This window comes from Passer montanus, unplaced genomic scaffold (assembly GCF_014805655.1).
Source record: "Passer montanus isolate IOZ18808 unplaced genomic scaffold, ASM1480565v1 scaffold57, whole genome shotgun sequence".
Lineage (NCBI taxonomy): Eukaryota > Metazoa > Chordata > Aves > Passeriformes > Passeridae > Passer > Passer montanus.
Window position 1 is genome coordinate 2,151,553 of NW_024370705.1, and position 16,621 is coordinate 2,168,173.

Genomic DNA, 16,621 nt, shown 5'->3' on the forward strand with positions numbered 1-16,621 from the left:
TTCCAGTCACCTTCTGGCATCTGCCAAATACAAAAGGCATTGGTATCTCAGTTGCTGCTACTCACTGCTGTTTATCTTGTCTGCTGCTTAAATAAAAATGCAGAAGAAATCTTATGTCTGAGACCTTCTTGTTATGCTGGGAAGACCTGAAGTTGAGATGGAGGGTGCCTTCTCAAAATACTCTCAAGAAAAGCTTTTCTTTCAAAAAAAGGTTTAGTCATATATGAAGATGAATGCTCCTTTTGCCTTTGCCCTGTCCATGCTCAAGAGCCAAATTTCAAGAAGGGATAAATGTATCTTGACCTGGTTTCAAGATATATTTAAGTTAGTAGATGTGCAAATGTTGCACATGGACCTGCTTTCAAAAGGAGCAAAGACATGATTAGCTCTTATTTAAAAGAAATAGATGTAGTCCAGGTCCTCTTTAGGCCTAACACTACAGGGATATCTAGCTGAGTAACAGAAAAACTTGTGCTGTGAGTCTCCCAGGCCTCAGCACAGGCAGAGGGAGTGAGTGGAAAAAACCACTGTTCGCTGCTGTGCCCTCCCCTTTTCATCCACTGAACAATTTGTAGTGACAGCGAAGATTAGAGCACAGCTCAGAAAGAGGCAGAAGCACAGCAAGCCACAGCAATTCCTAGGGACTGAAGTGGTGAATTAATTATGAAAGGAAGATTTGCATACAAATATTTATTAGTTAAGCCCTTGGTCAGATAAGATAATTTGCTTCCAAAATAAAATAAAAGATTGAGTAGAGATGTTTCCTGAAATTCTATAGTTAAGTGTATTGTGAGTTTTTTCTGGAAGAGCAAACCTTCTCACAGCCCTGTTCTGAACTCTATTGTTAACATCCCGTTGTGTCCCTACCACAGCTTTGCTTTGCAGCCACAGACTTTAAATACAGACCTGCACCTCAAACAAAAATGCTTTGTTGGGATAACAAATGGAAGCTGCTTTGGTGAAAGCTTCTTTCTTAGTCAGGGAGGTAAAAGAGAATGTAATTGCACATATCTCTCCATTGAGTGACAGCATAACCTGTGGGCTTGGCAGGCCACAGGGCAAGCACACCAGTGGTGATGTTGCTCTCAAGCTTTTCTCCCCACACAGGTAGAATCCCCACCCCATCTCCACGAAACAAACCTAGGCGAGAGGAATAAGTGGAACTATGCATTGGCAGGAAGCTGAGGATATCAAAGGGAGGAAACTTAATCAGTTTTTAGTGGCTGCTCTTAAGCACTGCTAATCACTAGAACATGAAGTGCTCCAGTTCTCAGCATTATAACCGGTGTCACTCCACTGCACTCCCGTGTGACACCACCCCTCACTCCTCATTCCGGGCTATGAGTGCCCACACGTGTAATATGTACATGTGGGCAAGCTTTCTAGCAGCACAGCGCACGATCGCTGTGTGTGCAGTGTCTGGGCGGAGAGGGCTCCGGGCCTGATCCTCTTTAGCCTTCCTGTGAGTCATTTGGTGAGCAGAGCAGCGCTGCCGCCGTCGGGGCAGGCAAGAGGCAGGGCGGGGAGCCGTGCCCTGGCAGCCTACGTGCATGGCATCACACAGAGCAGCGTTCGGCTCGGCTCTGCCGCCTCTCACCTCCGACAGGCACACACCAGTTCATGCCTAAACAAACCAAAATTCACTTCTGCCTCTTTCCAGTAGAAAAATATGATGTGAAAATGGGGAGGCTGAGGAGCAATAAGCAATTTTTAATTTGACTGAAATACATTAGAGAATAATTTATATGGCAGCAAGGCAGACGTTTCTGCTTACACCGAGCTAAAGCCGTTACACACAGTTAAAGCAAAACCGCTACAAATGTTACTTTATTTTGCAAAAGAAAAAAATTCGCGGAGTCGGGGCAAGTACCCCTTTTTGCAACTGCCGGGCTGGGGCCTACATCCCTCTCTGGCCCTGATCCCGCAGAAACCAGTGGGAGTGCCGCAGCGGTACCATCACATGCCCTGGTGTCAGGTTATGCAGGAGCTGCCCAGAGCGCCCGGAAGGAGCGCTCCAGAACCCCGCTCCAGGAAGCAGCCTGCAACAAGCCCTCCAAAAATGTTCAGTGGCAGTAACAAAGCCAAGCAATAACGGCGGAGCGGGGCAGACCCCCGGTCGAGAGCCGGCCGCGGGAGGGGTCGGCACACGGCAGAGGGGCGCAGACCGTGGAGCCGGCGTGAGCGTGTGTCCCCGCCCCGCTCCCTCCCCTCCCTGCCGGGCGGGGCCGCTTTGCGTGCGGGGCGGCCCCGAGCGCTAAAAGCGCCGCTGACGCCTCCGCGCTGCACTGTGCCGGTCCCGCCGTTCGCTTAGGCTTCTGTCGCCGGCCCCGCCGCCCCCACCGCCGCCACCATGCCCATGTTCGCCATCTACACCAATGTCTGCAAGGACGCCGTGCCCGACAGCCTGCTGGGCGACCTCACCCAGCAGCTGGCCAAGGCCACTGGCAAGCCCGCGCAGGTGAGGGCGGGGAGCGGGGCGAGCACGTGCGCGGCGGGCCCGGCGGGAGGGGCGGCGGCCGAGCGGCCCGGGGGCATCGCCGCTCCCCCGGGCTCCAGGGGGCATCGCCGCTCCCCCGGGCTCCAGGGGGCATCGCCGCTCCCTCGGGCCCGCGAGCGGGCGGGCCGCGGCCGCCGAGGAGCAGCTGCGGCACAGCGCGGCGGCGGCCCCGCTGCTCCGGAGGAAGGAGCCGGTGCCCGTTCCACCCCGCGGCGCCGAGCCTCCCGATGGCCGGCCCCTGCCTGGAGCAGCAGCCGGGCCTGCAGGAGCGCGGCGCTCACGTAGCCGGGGATGTGCTGCGCCTGTGCCGGCGGTCGCGGCTGGGCAGCGGAGCTGCGCAGTGCACGGACGCGCCCGGGCAGAGGCTCGGATAGACCGAGCGCTCCGGGCAGCTCACACGGCCCCTCCTGGGCCAGACCGCAGCACCAGGAGCCGGAGCCCGATAAGACCGAATCGCTGCCCGGCTCTCGGGCAGGTCCGAGATTTGGGGATGTGCGCCCCGGCACGCAGGCACAGTTCTCGGGGCTTTATCTCGCTCCGCCCCGCGCGGTGGCGCGGCTGTGGCGGGCTGGAGTGCCCGCCTCGCCGGCGGCTTTGTGCACACATAACCGCGTTCCTAAAGCTGTGAACCGGGCCGAGGCTCCCCGCAGCCCCCAGGGCCGTGCCCCCGGTGGGGGCTGCCGGGCCTGAGCCTCCCCCGGGCCTGGGGAGCACTGAAGAGCTGCCTGGCCCCAGTTCAGCTGCTCTGTTTGCAGTTGGTACCTAAAGCAGATTTTGGTCAGGAGAGGGCAGTTCAGACTGCCTGTAACGGAGCGTTTCCCTCCCTCCCGCAGTACATAGCTGTGCACATCATACCTGACCAGATGATGTCCTTCGGGGGCTCCACTGACCCCTGTGCGCTCTGCAGCCTCTACAGCATTGGCAAAATAGGAGGGCAGCAGAACAAGACTTACACCAAGATGCTGTGTGATCTGATCTCGAAGCACTTGCACGTATCTGCGGACAGGTAAGGCTGGGACACAGTTTAACTGTATTGATCTGGCTTTCTGAAACTGCTTTGAAAAGTCTACTTAAAAATTTAAAATGCCAGGAATAAGTCCATGTGTTCTGGAAAATACCAAGTGATTGCTTGCAGCATTTTCACGTCCATCCACGTAAGAATTCGGTGCCTGCCTCCCTGGAGAGTTCATTGTTCAATTGCTTTCTGCTCTGAGAGTAGGGAAAAACACCTCAGCACTGACAAGTTGCCCAGTGTGTCTTTTGCCTCTGAGGTGTGGTGTCTTGCCCTCTGGGGAAGCAAGGCTGAAAGCACGAGCAAGGAGCAGTAAGAGGCTGGAGCTGAGAGACAGAAGGCAGCAGGCTGTGAGCAGCCCCCCTGCAGAGCTCAGCAGTGTCTGTGTGCAGCTGTGAAGGATGGGAAGAGCCTGGTGCCATCAGGATTGAAGGGACACGCAGAGCCAGGCCTGAGGGCATGCTTAACTCCCGAGGCTGCCAGTCTGTGTGAGGGACTGCCAGGCTCAGAAACAAAAGGGGCTGATCTCCGGAAATTTGCTAAACTAAATCTGTCTGGTGTCTGGACAGTCCCTGACTGCAGAAGAATAAAAGTACAAATTTGAGGACTGAGAAATATTGAGGCTGTTCGGAGGCTCCACCAGATTTTTGGTAAAGATGAAGCTTGATGTTTTTATAAGCAGAAGAATGGGAAGCACTGTCCCCTATTGTGTTGTCCCAACTTATATAAATGAGTTAATGATGTCGTTATTTCCTCCTGTACCTCTTCTGCAGGGTCTACATCAACTACTTCGACATGAACGCTGCCAACGTGGGCTGGAACGGCTCCACCTTTGCGTAGAGCTCTCCCGTCTGAACGAAGAGGCTGTTCCTGGACCTGCCCTCACCCTGCCCCGTAGCAGAGACCACAGCACAAATGGCCCCGTGTTGCACTTTGTGCACTCTCACAGATTGATGGCTCCTTGCTAGTGTGTTTAAATATTGCTGCTTCAACATTCCTCTGTTTTCTCTGTGTAGAAAACAAATAAAGATTTAGAAGTAAGCTGTGTGGTGTAGGCTTTGGCAGTTGCAGATGGAGTTGGGCAATTGCTAACGTGTCTGTGCCACTCTGATCCTAAAGCAAACAAAAGGAATGTTTTGGGTTTGCCCGTGTTTCTTAGACACAGTATTTCACACTATGGTGGTGGTGCCTGGAGCTGGTTTCTCACAGTGCTCCGGTGATTTCTACCTTGCTTTAGGTGTGTTCAGGGTAGCTTGTTGCTCTGGGCAGGCTGGAAGCACTTCACATCGCCTCAGTCTTGTGTCTATACCAACAAAGAAATGTTTGACTTCTGCACTTGGCTTTAGGAAAAAAGACCTTATCAAAAAAAAAAAGAAAAAAAAAAGGTATGTTTTGGGTTGTATCTGCCATTGCTGCAGTCCTTGGACCAGCCCTGTACCTGCTGCTTCAGGGCAGCTTTCCTCTGAGGCTGTGCCACCTGTGAGTGGCCAGACGAGCACTGAAGGAGTGCTTTTGCTGGCTGAGGGGAAATGCTGTTACCCACATTGCTACGCTGCCCGCTCCAGGCAGCAGGGATGGCCCTCAGTGCCCAGGAGCTCTGCAGGGGCCGGCAGCACTGTGGGGAGCTTCAGTGTGCTCAGCCTGTGCCTGGCTGCTGCTGTGCCCCGTCCCACATGGATGCTGTGCTCTGCCAGCCTGTCCCTCAGGTGCTGAGCTGTGTCCTGCACTGAGGCTGTGCCCTTTTCCAGCCCTGGAAAAGGGCACAGCCTCAGTGCAGGACACGCTGGTGCTATGATCTGTCCCAGGCTGATGCTGTGCTCTGCCAGCCCATCCCTTGCTGTGCTGTGCCCTTTTCCAGCCCATTTCTCCCTGGTGCTGTGCCCTGTCCCTCACAGGTGCTGAGCTGTCCCAGCCCGTCCCTCACAGGGGCCGTGCCCCGTCCCTCACAGATGCCGTGCCCCCGCCGTGCCCCGTCCCTCACAGCGTGCCTCACAGGGGCTGTGTTCTGTCCCTCACAGATGCCGTGCCCCGTCCCTCACAGGGGCCGTGCCCTGTCCCTCACAGGCGCCGTGCCCCGTCCCTCACAGGGGCCGTGCCCTGTCCCTCACAGGCGCCGTGCCCCGTCCCTCACAGGGGCTGTGTTCTGTCCCTCACAGGGGCTGTGCCCTGTCCCAGCCCGTCCCTCACAGGCGCCGTGCCCCGTCCCTCACAGGGGCTGTGTTCTGTCCCTCACAGGCGCCGTGCCCTGTCCCGCCCCGGGGCTCCCGTCCCCCCCTCAGCGCTTTCCCGCCCTCCCCTCATGCCCCGCTGCGCGCACGCGCGGAGCAGCGCCCCCCCAATTCCACCTCCGGCCGGCAGGGGGCGCTCCCGCCCCGCGCCTGCTGGAGGCTTCCCTCGCGGGGCGCGCTGACGTCATCCGTGTGCGCCGTGCGGCGCGGCGTGGTCATGGCGCTGTTCTGCATCCGCAGGTACGGCGGGCATGGCCCCGCTCCCGCTCTCCTCCTCGCTCCCCGCTTTCCTCCCCTCCCCGCTCCGCTCTCCTGCTGTACCCGGACCCTGCCCCTGCCCCGGGGCTGCCTCGGGCCGGGGTGCGTGTCCGCCGGTGGGCGCGGGCGGGCGGCGCGGCCTGAGGAGGTTTGTGTGGCTGTTCCAGGTACGGCGAGCAGGACGGGCAGGAGGCGGAGGAGGAGGCGCAGGGCCGGGCGCGGGTCCTGCTGGAGCGGCTGCAGCGGCAGGCGAGGGCCCGGCAGCAGAAGAAGCAGCGAGAGGCGCCGGCCCCGGGAAGGGAGGGCCCCGGGGGGGAGCCCGGGGAACGGAAGGGGAGCAGGGAGAGCGAGGAGCAGCCCAGCGCGCAGAGACAGAAGAAGGTAAAGACAAAACAGCCCCGCAGCTCTTCGGAGGAAAGGGCTGGTACTGAGGAGGCAGCAGATGGCAGCAGCCCCACAAAGAAGAAGAAGGCACATAGGAGAAAATCGAAAGTGCAGCGAGAGAGCACTGAAGCAGGTGAGGATAAAGTGAGGCTGCAGGGTTTCAGTTCATCGTGGTTGGCAGCTCCCACAGAAAAGTGAGCGTGAGTTCCTCTGAGTACCTTGCCCAATTTACCTGATTTTCTTTCCATCTCCTTGTTTTTCAAGGGAAGGCCCCATACTGTGAACTCTGAGGGTCAGTTTAGTGTGAGGGCAGGAGGGAAGCACATCACATCACCTCAGTCTTGTGTGTGTACCAGCAAAGAAATGTTTGACTTCTGCATTGGCTGTAGGAAAAAAGAGCTTGCAAGTTGTTGCTTAAGTGCTGTGTGGCAATATTGCCAGCTCCCTTTCCTGTGGTGTGCTCTGACCTAGCTCTGTATTGCTGCTACCCAAATTCCAGATTCTGAAGAAGACATCAAACAGGACAGCAGAAACAACTTTAAAAAGAAGCCCAATAAAAGGAGGAAGACAGACGAGGAAACACAAGGAGATGAAGCGGGGAAGAAAGAGAGCAGTGGAAAAGCTGAAGGCAATAAAGCTGCAGAGGAGGAGCTGCCCTTGGCAGCCCCAGGGGAGGGGGCAGGGGCTGCACCCTCCAGCATGATGATTCTCGGGGACTACGAAGCAAAGCCAGTGCAGAAGGTAACCAGGCTGACTGAATCTTGGTGATGGACAGCAAAAGAATGCTTCCTAAAGTCTGTTTCACATGTGGTGCTGCCCCATTGTCGTTGCCCTCAGGTGCAGCCCTTCCTGCCCCAGTGGCTGGCAGAGCCCCGGCGGGTGCAGAAGAGCATCAGGGACAACCTGAGTGCAGCCACAGATGTGCCAGGCATCCACCCCCTGCTGCTGAGGAAGCTGCACACCAATGGCATTGACTCCTTTTTCCCAGGTGCCTTGACTTTGATTCTGTTTCTTTCTAAAGGGACTCAGAGAGCTCCCACAGCCTGGTGCTGTGTGCTCTGTGCAGGCAGTGAAGTAAAAGGCAGGACAAAGTGTAGTGCATGGAAGTGGTGGTAGGAGATTTAACCCTTCTTTCTCAAAGCTTTGTCTGGGCTGAGGAAAAGTCTGTTCTGCATCCGCAGGTACGGCGGGCATGGCCCCGCTCCCGCTCTCCTCCTCGCTCCCCGCTTTCCTCCCCTCCCCGCTCCGCTCTCCTGCTGTACCCGGACCCTGCCCCTGCCCCGGGGCTGCCTCGGGCCGGGGTGCGTGTCCGCCGGTGGGCGCGGGCGGGCGGCGCGGCCTGAGGAGGTTTGTGTGGCTGTTCCAGGTACGGCGAGCAGGACGGGCAGGAGGCGGAGGAGGAGGCGCAGGGCCGGGCGCGGGTCCTGCTGGAGCGGCTGCAGCGGCAGGCGAGGGCCCGGCAGCAGAAGAAGCAGCGAGAGGCGCCGGCCCCGGGAAGGGAGGGCCCCGGGGGGGAGCCCGGGGAACGGAAGGGGAGCAGGGAGAGCGAGGAGCAGCCCAGCGCGCAGAGACAGAAGAAGGTAAAGACAAAACAGCCCCGCAGCTCTTCGGAGGAAAGGGCTGGTACTGAGGAGGCAGCAGATGGCAGCAGCCCCACAAAGAAGAAGAAGGCACATAGGAGAAAATCGAAAGTGCAGCGAGAGAGCACTGAAGCAGGTGAGGATAAAGTGAGGCTGCAGGGTTTCAGTTCATCGTGGTTGGCAGCTCCCACAGAAAAGTGAGCGTGAGTTCCTCTGAGTACCTTGCCCAATTTACCTGATTTTCTTTCCATCTCCTTGTTTTTCAAGGGAAGGCCCCATACTGTGAACTCTGAGGGTCAGTTTAGTGTGAGGGCAGGAGGGAAGCACATCACATCACCTCAGTCTTGTGTGTGTACCAGCAAAGAAATGTTTGACTTCTGCATTGGCTGTAGGAAAAAAGAGCTTGCAAGTTGTTGCTTAAGTGCTGTGTGGCAATATTGCCAGCTCCCTTTCCTGTGGTGTGCTCTGACCTAGCTCTGTATTGCTGCTACCCAAATTCCAGATTCTGAAGAAGACATCAAACAGGACAGCAGAAACAACTTTAAAAAGAAGCCCAATAAAAGGAGGAAGACAGACGAGGAAACACAAGGAGATGAAGCGGGGAAGAAAGAGAGCAGTGGAAAAGCTGAAGGCAATAAAGCTGCAGAGGAGGAGCTGCCCTTGGCAGCCCCAGGGGAGGGGGCAGGGGCTGCACCCTCCAGCATGATGATTCTCGGGGACTACGAAGCAAAGCCAGTGCAGAAGGTAACCAGGCTGACTGAATCTTGGTGATGGACAGCAAAAGAATGCTTCCTAAAGTCTGTTTCACATGTGGTGCTGCCCCATTGTCGTTGCCCTCAGGTGCAGCCCTTCCTGCCCCAGTGGCTGGCAGAGCCCCGGCGGGTGCAGAAGAGCATCAGGGACAACCTGAGTGCAGCCACAGATGTGCCAGGCATCCACCCCCTGCTGCTGAGGAAGCTGCACACCAATGGCATTGACTCCTTTTTCCCAGGTGCCTTGACTTTGATTCTGTTTCTTTCTAAAGGGACTCAGAGAGCTCCCACAGCCTGGTGCTGTGTGCTCTGTGCAGGCAGTGAAGTAAAAGGCAGGACAAAGTGTAGTGCATGGAAGTGGTGGTAGGAGATTTAACCCTTCTTTCTCAAAGCTTTGTCTGGGCTGAGGAAAAGTCTGTTACCTACTCATAAATACAGCTTGGGGTGGTGGCTCAGAGCTGCCCAAAGAGGGAAGTCTTACTCGTGTCCTCACACTTTTTGTCCTTGTGGAAGCTTGTGCTTTATCTTTGTACTTTCCACCGTCTCTGCTGCTGATCAGAGCTTTGTGGGAGCTCATTACAGCACCAGAAAAATATCCAAACAAAAAAAGAAGTTTGTTTGTTTTCTGTTAATTTGCCAGTTTTGCAAACAGATACAATAAATGCTTAATAAGAAGAAAGGGCAGGTGGCTGCAAGGACAGGGACAGGGGGTGACCTTAGGCTGTGCCTGAGGCCTGTCAGGGCTGTGCTGGGCAGCCAGCACCCATGTTCTCATTTCAGTAATGCTTTTCTCTGACATTTTCCGCTCTTGGTGAGTCGGTGAGGCATACAGCTGGTGTTTATTTCTGGTTTTGCCAGTGCAGGCAGAGGTGATCCCTGCCATTCTGGGCAGTGCAGCCGGGGGGTTCCTGCGGGGCCGCGGCGGGTACCGCCCCAGGGACATCTGTGTCTCGGCACCCACGGGCAGTGGCAAGACCCTGGCCTTTGTCATCCCCATTGTACAGGTGAGTTCACCCTCAGGAAAATATCTCTGGGGAAATGCTGGTGGTGTTTTGTTCAGGCAGAACCTGAACTTCAAAGCAGGTCGAAAAGCCAAGGAATTTGTGGGCATAAGGCAGCAGATTTTCAGCTCAGAGCTGTCTGAGGGAGCTTCTTGTCAGCTTCCCACTCCTTTTCTCAGACAGCAGGCACAGCTTGAGGAGTTGGGAGGGTGGAGTGAGAAAAATGGAAACATAAAACTGAGAATGTGTCAAGCCCATCTTCTCTCATTGGGTTAGGCCCAAGAACCCTGCTGCCCCTGTTCTGCCAGGGACTCACTGGGCCTCTGTGTTGGCAGGTTCTGTTGGATCGAGTGGTTTGCCACGTACGAGCCCTGGTTGTTCTGCCCACCAAAGAGCTGGCACAACAGGTATGTGGCTCCTCCCTGGCTGGGCAGAGCTGGGCTGAGGGACAGGCTGCTGCAGCCTGTGCTTTGGCTGTTCTGTGGAGCAGGCTGAAGACCTGCCAGAGGGTTGGGTGCTGTTCCTCTAATGGAAAGCACTTCCTGCAGCTGACAAAGCCTCTTCATCTCCTTGCAGGTGAGTAAAGTGTTCAACATCTACACTGACGGGACAGGGCTGAAGGTCGTTTTGATTACTGGCCAGAAATCTTTTGCAAAGGAACAGGAGATGCTTGTCCAGAAAAAGTAGGTGAAAAGGTATTTTGACAAAGTTTATAGAGATTGCATGCTAATTAATGTCATTAAGGTCGGGTCAAGATATGGTTTATTGCAGCACAGCATCATGCTATCATGGTTTTGGATAATGGGTTTATATGCTGGACTCTGGTGGTTCTGTCTTTGTCACAGTGCTTGTTACTACTCCTGTTTTGTGATTGTAATGTTTCACTGGATTTTTGGGGTTCTTCACCAGCAAATGCTCAGAATGCAAATGTTTACCTTGTGCCCATGGGTACATATGACTGTGTGGGGATTTTCTGCAATTAAACTTTTTTGAAGAGCAATGAAGAGTGACACTTTCTGTTTAAAATAAGGCAGCAGAGTGGAGACTGGTGTTTTGTGTCCCCCACTGCCCCTGCCTGCTCTCCAGTGTCAAGTCCATATGTGAATTTTGTTACTCCTCAGTTAATTGAGTGGTAGGAACACCTTAAGGTCTGCTTCTTAAGGTCTCTGGTACAGGCTTTATTGTGAAGAGAGCGACTTGCTGATGGGCTGCTTGTCCTTTCAGAGTGACAGGCTACTGCAGCCTGGCTGACATTGTGGTGGCCACGCCAGGGAGGCTCACGGATCACATCAGCCAGACCCCAGGCTTCAGCCTGGCTCAGCTTCGCTTCCTGGTGAGTCACCACAGCTCTGCCATCTGAGTGCAGTGTCTGCTGCAGCACTAATTCCTGCTTGCTCCTTGTGTGCAACATAAATACCTCTCTGTTGGAGCTGTTGTGTGGGCCTGTCTGCACTCCAGATTGTGGAGGGAGCAGTCACAAGATGAGATGTTTGATTCCAACTCGTGACACCCAAGCATCCACCCACTTCCCCTTCTCTCTTAGGCTCTTGCAAACTTGGAGTAACGATGGGCAAGGAAAGCAATTCTGTTGACTAGAAGCTTCCATTATCTTACCTTCTGGCTCACTGGTTACAGATACAAAGGGAAATAAAAGCTCCCAGTATTTAACAAGTGGTGGTTTTCATCCTTGTGAATCCAGATCGTGGATGAAGCTGACCGTATGATTGATGACATGCACCAGAACTGTCTGAACCAAATTGTCAAAGCTGCATTCCAAGGAGAAAATTACTCTGGCTCCAGCACACTTTTTCAGAGGACCAAACCAGGGCCTTTAACAGCAGCCAGGTAAGTTGCAGAGTGCATTTCTTTGAACTGATAGTGTGCACACCAGCACTTGGATGTCACTGCCCTGCTCCACTGTACACTGCCACACAGAGTCCCAAAGCTTCATTCCTCTGAGAAATGTCTACCAAAAAAAGGCAGTGAACAGCTGATGCCAGAGCATGTCCTTCAGACTAAGTATTGTGTTCTCCAGGCTTTCCTTATGTAGACTAAAGGAGCATCAAAAGAAAGCACAAATATTGCAAATCTGTGATCCATTTGCACAGTAACTATAGTAATGCCTTCTGGCAAAGCTGAGTAATGGATTTGGAGGAGAGCTCCTGCAATTAACTATCTGCAGCTGCTGTTTTTGTACAGCAGTGGCAGAGATGTGTCAGAAACTGAGATGAACGGCCAAGGGAGGACATGACTGAAATGAGAACAGGGGTAACCAGGCTGCAGGGACTGTGCAGGGGTTGTGGACTTGACTGAGAATGCTCATCAGTTCTGTCTGTGAACTCCACCATAAAACAAGGGTGGAGAGGAACCTACAGGAAAGGCCCAGGGCAGGAAAAGAGCATCAGAAAGCATTGATTGCTTCCCTTACATCATGTGAAGGCACTAGGGGCGAAACTCCTTTGCCCCATCCTCAAAGCCCAGTTTCTGTGTGCTGTTTCTTTCAGTTCCTGCTCTCCTCAGATACCCTTACAGAAACTGCTGTTTTCAGCCACTCTGACCCAGGACCCAGAGAAATTGCAGCAGCTGGATTTATTCCAGCCTCGTCTCTTCACATCTGTGTATTCTGAGAAAAACAGAGATGGAGCAGAAGCTGAACAAAATACTAATAATAAATACACACTCCCAGAGGGGCTCTCGGTATGATGTGAATTCTTTTGAATAAGTTACACATGAAGATTTGTTTAATTCTGAACTAACTGTGGTTTTACCCTAAAACAAGTGTGTCTTCCCTGTGTTTCCTTGCAAAAGTGCCTTTGGGAGTATGTATGACCCAGAGAGCTGTGCCTTTGGACATTTGTTTTCTCATTACTTAATGTTCATTTGATTAAGACTTGATTATTTTTTAAATTAATCTGTCTTCATGTGGAATTAAGTTTAGCTGCAATGGGGAGTGGAACTAGGAAGTCATAGTAATATAGTAGCACCTATCAATTGTCCACATGTCTGACAGTCATTTCAAGACACGTGTACACAGGCCAGCCTGTAGGCAGGAAGGCAGTGCATGCTGTTACTTGCTGTGGAGGTGTGAGAGCATTAGAACAATGCAGGTCTCCTGTCTCCACTTGTGTTGTATCCTGCCAGCCTGTTTATTCTGAAGGGGATGGGATGGGCTCTGGTTTTGCTGCTATTAGTCAGCTATAAAACATCCAGGCCAGTGTGGGTCATGGACAGGCAGTGGGTTTCAGGGGAGGTAGTCTTGGCAAGAAGTGATTCCTCTCTCTGAACTCCTTCCCTGTTGACTGCAGCAATGTTACGTGCCTTGTGACCTGAATTCCAAGCCCTTGCTCCTCTTGTATTTCATGCTGAAAATGAAATTCACCCGCGTGTTGTGCTTCACCAACTCCAGGGAAGCCTCTCACAGGTAGGCATGAATGAGATCACTCTCTGTCAGGGGATCTTCCAGAGATAAAGGAGTGACAGTTTCTCTCTTGTCCACCTGCAGGTTGTTCCTGCTGGTTCAAGCCTTTGGTGGAGTCACAGTGGCAGAGTTTTCTTCTCGGTTAACTCCAAATGAGAGAAGGAGAACCATGAAGGAGTTTGATCAAGGAAAAATACAACTGTGAGCATCTTAAACTAGTTTCCTGTATGTTTTCCAGCACAGGCTGTTTGCAGTGTGAAAAGCTAAACAGAGCAAGGGACACAGTTACTTGGGGTCTTGTAAAACATGCAGGAGTCTGTTGCAGGAGGGATGTGAGACTTGGGCTTGTGGCTTTGAATTGTTTATCCTTCATGTAACTCAGCCTGTTCTAATCTAGCTCCAGTCTGATTTCTACACGTTGTTTTATAACAAGCAATAAATACAAATGCGTGTTCATAGAGTTGCCCAAAACACACAGGTTTGTAAATTTGGAGTTTAATGTTTGTGCTGAGTATCTGTACTTGTAGGGTGGAAATGGATGTTGGTACTGAAGCTGTATTTAGTGTTACAGCTTGCTACCAAAGCAATCCCTGCTCAGACTGGCATACAGGTCTACTTCTGCCCATGTGTGTGATTTGCATTGTGGTTTTGGTAGCTATATGAGATATATCAGAGATTATATCTCTGAGGAAAAGGTAAAAACTTATTTTCTGGGTGTTCTCTTTATCCAAACCTGGCATATAAATTCATGCTTGACTACTGGAATTTCTCACCTCGCTATTTGTGTGCTCTGTGCTTGTATGGAATGTTCAGATTCCTTAGAAGATTAGTGTGAGCTGGGAGGTGTCTGACATGCTTGGAGAACCTGGAAACACCCAGTAACTTTTCATGCTCAGCAGAGGGTGACAAGCCTGTAGTGGTGCTTGGAGGTGTGTGGGCAGCTGACAAGGCCAGTGGCAGTAAGGAGAGACTTGCAGTGCTGCTGCCAGCCTTAGAGGCAGAGGCTGACTGTCCACTTTGAACAGAGATAGCAGGAGTTGTGCTGTGTTCACTGGTGGTTTAGTTGTGTGTGTAGTGCCTGAGATGTCACCTGAAAATGAGTATGTATCCATTTACAAACAGGTTAATCAGCACAGATGCCACAGCCCGAGGGATTGATGTTAAAGGAGTGAATTATGTGATAAACTATGATGCACCTCAGTTCATCAGGACCTACATTCACCGGTAAGACAACAGCAGCAAGAGGAGGATGTCTGAGCTTGGTTTGTTTTGAAGAATTTAGCAAAGGTGACATGCACTTAAAAGGGCTTTTAGCTTTTCTTTTTACTTTAATATGCAAACAGCTTTCTAGCAAAAATTAAGCCTAGCATTGCTTGGAATCAGACTTTCTTAAAAGTGGAGAATCTCAGCATCAGAATCTTGGAGCTGATAATGGCAGTGACTATGGGGCTAAACTGACTTGAAGCTACTTTCTCTGTTTTCAGGGTTGGAAGAACAGCTCGTGCAGGAGAAGCAGGTGTTGCTTTCAGCTTGGTCCTTAGAATTCAGGTATGTCTGTTGTGGGATTCATTTGATAAGGATGCATGCAGGGGCATAAGGATCATCCAGTTCATACAGCTTCCCACCTTTTGCAGTCAGCTGAGCTTTGTGCTTGGAAACTTCAGTTGTTTCCTGACTAAGCAGCATGTTCCCAAATGTGCTGGTTTTGTAGCTGATGGGCAGGGGGGTGTCTCATCTCCAGTGGCTGTTTTTGCAGGAGAGGCGGTTCCTGAGGATGCTGAGGGATGCTGGCATCCAGGATATAAAGAAACACCCAGTGAAGGGCAACTCATTGAAGCCAATGGTGCAGCAGTATGAGGAAGCTCTCTCTAAGCTTGAGAAAACAGTCAAGGTAATTGAAATGGGGAAGAAAATAAACTGTGCAAGTTGCAGTTTGATAGTTTGATTTTTTTTAATGCAATTTGTGCTTAGCACAAGTGTTAGAGTCCAGGATCCTTTCCTTCACCTAAAATAGTACCAATTCAGCATTGGTGGGTGCATTGTTATGGAATACTCAGAAAGGGTGGGGAGGGGAGAAAGGTTTTCTGTCAAAGTTAGGCAGCATTCTTGGAGGGGTTTAAAAGATGTGCAGATGTGGCACTTGGGGATGTGATTTAGTGATGGGTTTGGCAGTGTCAGGTAAATGCTTGGATTCAATGGTCTTAATGGCCTTTTTCAACCAAAACAAATCTGATTTTTGGTGGGTTTTTCTATTCTGACCTTCTCTTTACCTCTGTAGCTGGGATTTTGACAGCTACCCAGAGGACTGCAAGCAAAATGCAGGATTAAACCTTTTGTCATTACAGAGTATAAGACTAATGCACAGCTATGTGCAGGCCCTTTTTTACACCAGTGTGAAGTTGAGAACTTTGAGACAAAAGCAGGGTAGCATTTACCTTGCCAGATGGGTGGACTAGGAATCCTTAATAGACTTTGTGCTGCATGATTTGGGCAAGTGTTCTGCTCTTTAACCTGAGAACTCATAAATACCTGGCCCTGAAAAAATGATCATTTTGAGTTGTAGACTAGGAATGTTTGAGAGCTGGGACAGAAAGGTTTATTAAATTGTCCTGTTCCTCCCTGAAGTCCCTGCTGTGTGACTCTGGGACAGGGGCATCTCCAATCACCTTCTCAACTTTGATTTTGAACAGAACGAGCGAGCCCAGAAGCGAGCCTGAGCGAGTGGAAGCATGAAGTCCCTGCTGTGGGACATCAGGGGGCATCTCCAATCACCTTCTCAACTTTGATTTTGAACAGAACGAGCGAGCCCAGAAGCGAGCCTGAGCGAGTGGAAGCTGAGATGGCTGATGTGGCTGGAGCACAGCAACATTGAGTCATGGGCCCTCAGTGCTTGGTTCCTCAGCCTTATCATATCTGCTGTCAGCTATTGCAGGCCTTATTCCTCTTTCAAGGACGCTGTGAACAGGGTTCAGTTACTGGTTTTAAAAAAAAAAAAGATAAATGTTGAGATACAGGTTGTCTTGAAGAGGACTTTGCATTGTATCCTGCTGGCACGTGTAGAATTGCTCTTGAGTGTGGCCTGATGGAGCTGCTGCTCTCCAGTGGTGAGGGCTGGGCCCTCCCTGCTGCCCTGGGACAATGGTTCTGTCTGTCTGCAGATGCATAAACACCTGTGCAGTGCCTGAGCAGAAATGTGTTTGAAGAGCTGCTCTATGCGCAGTGACTCCAACTTCTAAGTAAATATTAAATAAATATTGTATATATTTTTAAAACTCTGTTGAATAAAGATTTCTGGGCTCAGGAATTGGATTTTATGATCTTTCTGGGTCCCTTCCAACTCACAGTATTTTATGAGGGATGGAGATATTGCTTAAAGGACTTTTCACTCTTACAGTCCTGTACCTTGTCCTTTTCTTGCCTATGTTGTTTCCCTCCAATGTTCTGTACCAAAGGTAACAGCAGGTATTATTAAGTGTAGATTGATGTTAATG

General features: G+C 51.9%; 2 protein-coding genes across 5 annotated transcripts; both read left to right on the top strand.

The window, feature by feature from the left end:
* The first annotated feature begins 2,225 nt into the window (after positions 1 to 2,225).
* LOC120510356 (macrophage migration inhibitory factor) lies at positions 2,226 to 4,550 on the top strand. The gene is made up of 3 exons (XM_039726137.1): positions 2,226 to 2,458; positions 3,331 to 3,503; positions 4,283 to 4,550. Exons 1-3 carry the CDS (start codon positions 2,351 to 2,353, stop codon positions 4,347 to 4,349), a joined length of 348 nt encoding a protein of 115 aa, XP_039582071.1. The 5' UTR covers positions 2,226 to 2,350; the 3' UTR covers positions 4,350 to 4,550.
* Positions 4,551 to 5,939: 1,389 nt separating this feature from the next.
* On the top strand, positions 5,940 to 16,439 carry DDX51 (DEAD-box helicase 51). 4 transcript variants are annotated; one of them, XM_039726050.1, is made up of 17 exons: positions 5,940 to 5,977; positions 6,163 to 6,312; positions 7,878 to 8,095; positions 8,462 to 8,703; positions 8,800 to 8,950; positions 9,570 to 9,715; positions 10,048 to 10,119; positions 10,289 to 10,395; positions 10,937 to 11,045; positions 11,412 to 11,557; positions 12,217 to 12,409; positions 13,018 to 13,133; positions 13,215 to 13,331; positions 14,253 to 14,354; positions 14,615 to 14,678; positions 14,887 to 15,021; positions 15,821 to 15,859. In XM_039726050.1, the coding sequence occupies exons 1-17, from the start codon at positions 5,955 to 5,957 to the stop codon at positions 15,845 to 15,847; spliced, it is 2,118 nt and encodes a 705-aa protein (XP_039581984.1). In that variant the 5' UTR covers positions 5,940 to 5,954; the 3' UTR covers positions 15,848 to 15,859. The 4 variants fall into 4 exon arrangements, with proteins under 4 accessions (XP_039581984.1, XP_039581981.1, XP_039581982.1 ...); XM_039726047.1 differs by lacking the exons at positions 7,878 to 8,095; positions 8,462 to 8,703; positions 8,800 to 8,950; positions 15,821 to 15,859 and adding exons at positions 6,879 to 7,120; positions 7,217 to 7,367; positions 15,927 to 16,439 and having other exon boundaries at positions 6,163 to 6,512; XM_039726048.1 differs by lacking the exons at positions 7,878 to 8,095; positions 8,462 to 8,703; positions 8,800 to 8,950 and adding exons at positions 6,879 to 7,120; positions 7,217 to 7,367 and having other exon boundaries at positions 6,163 to 6,512.
* The last annotated feature ends 182 nt before the right edge of the window (positions 16,440 to 16,621 follow it).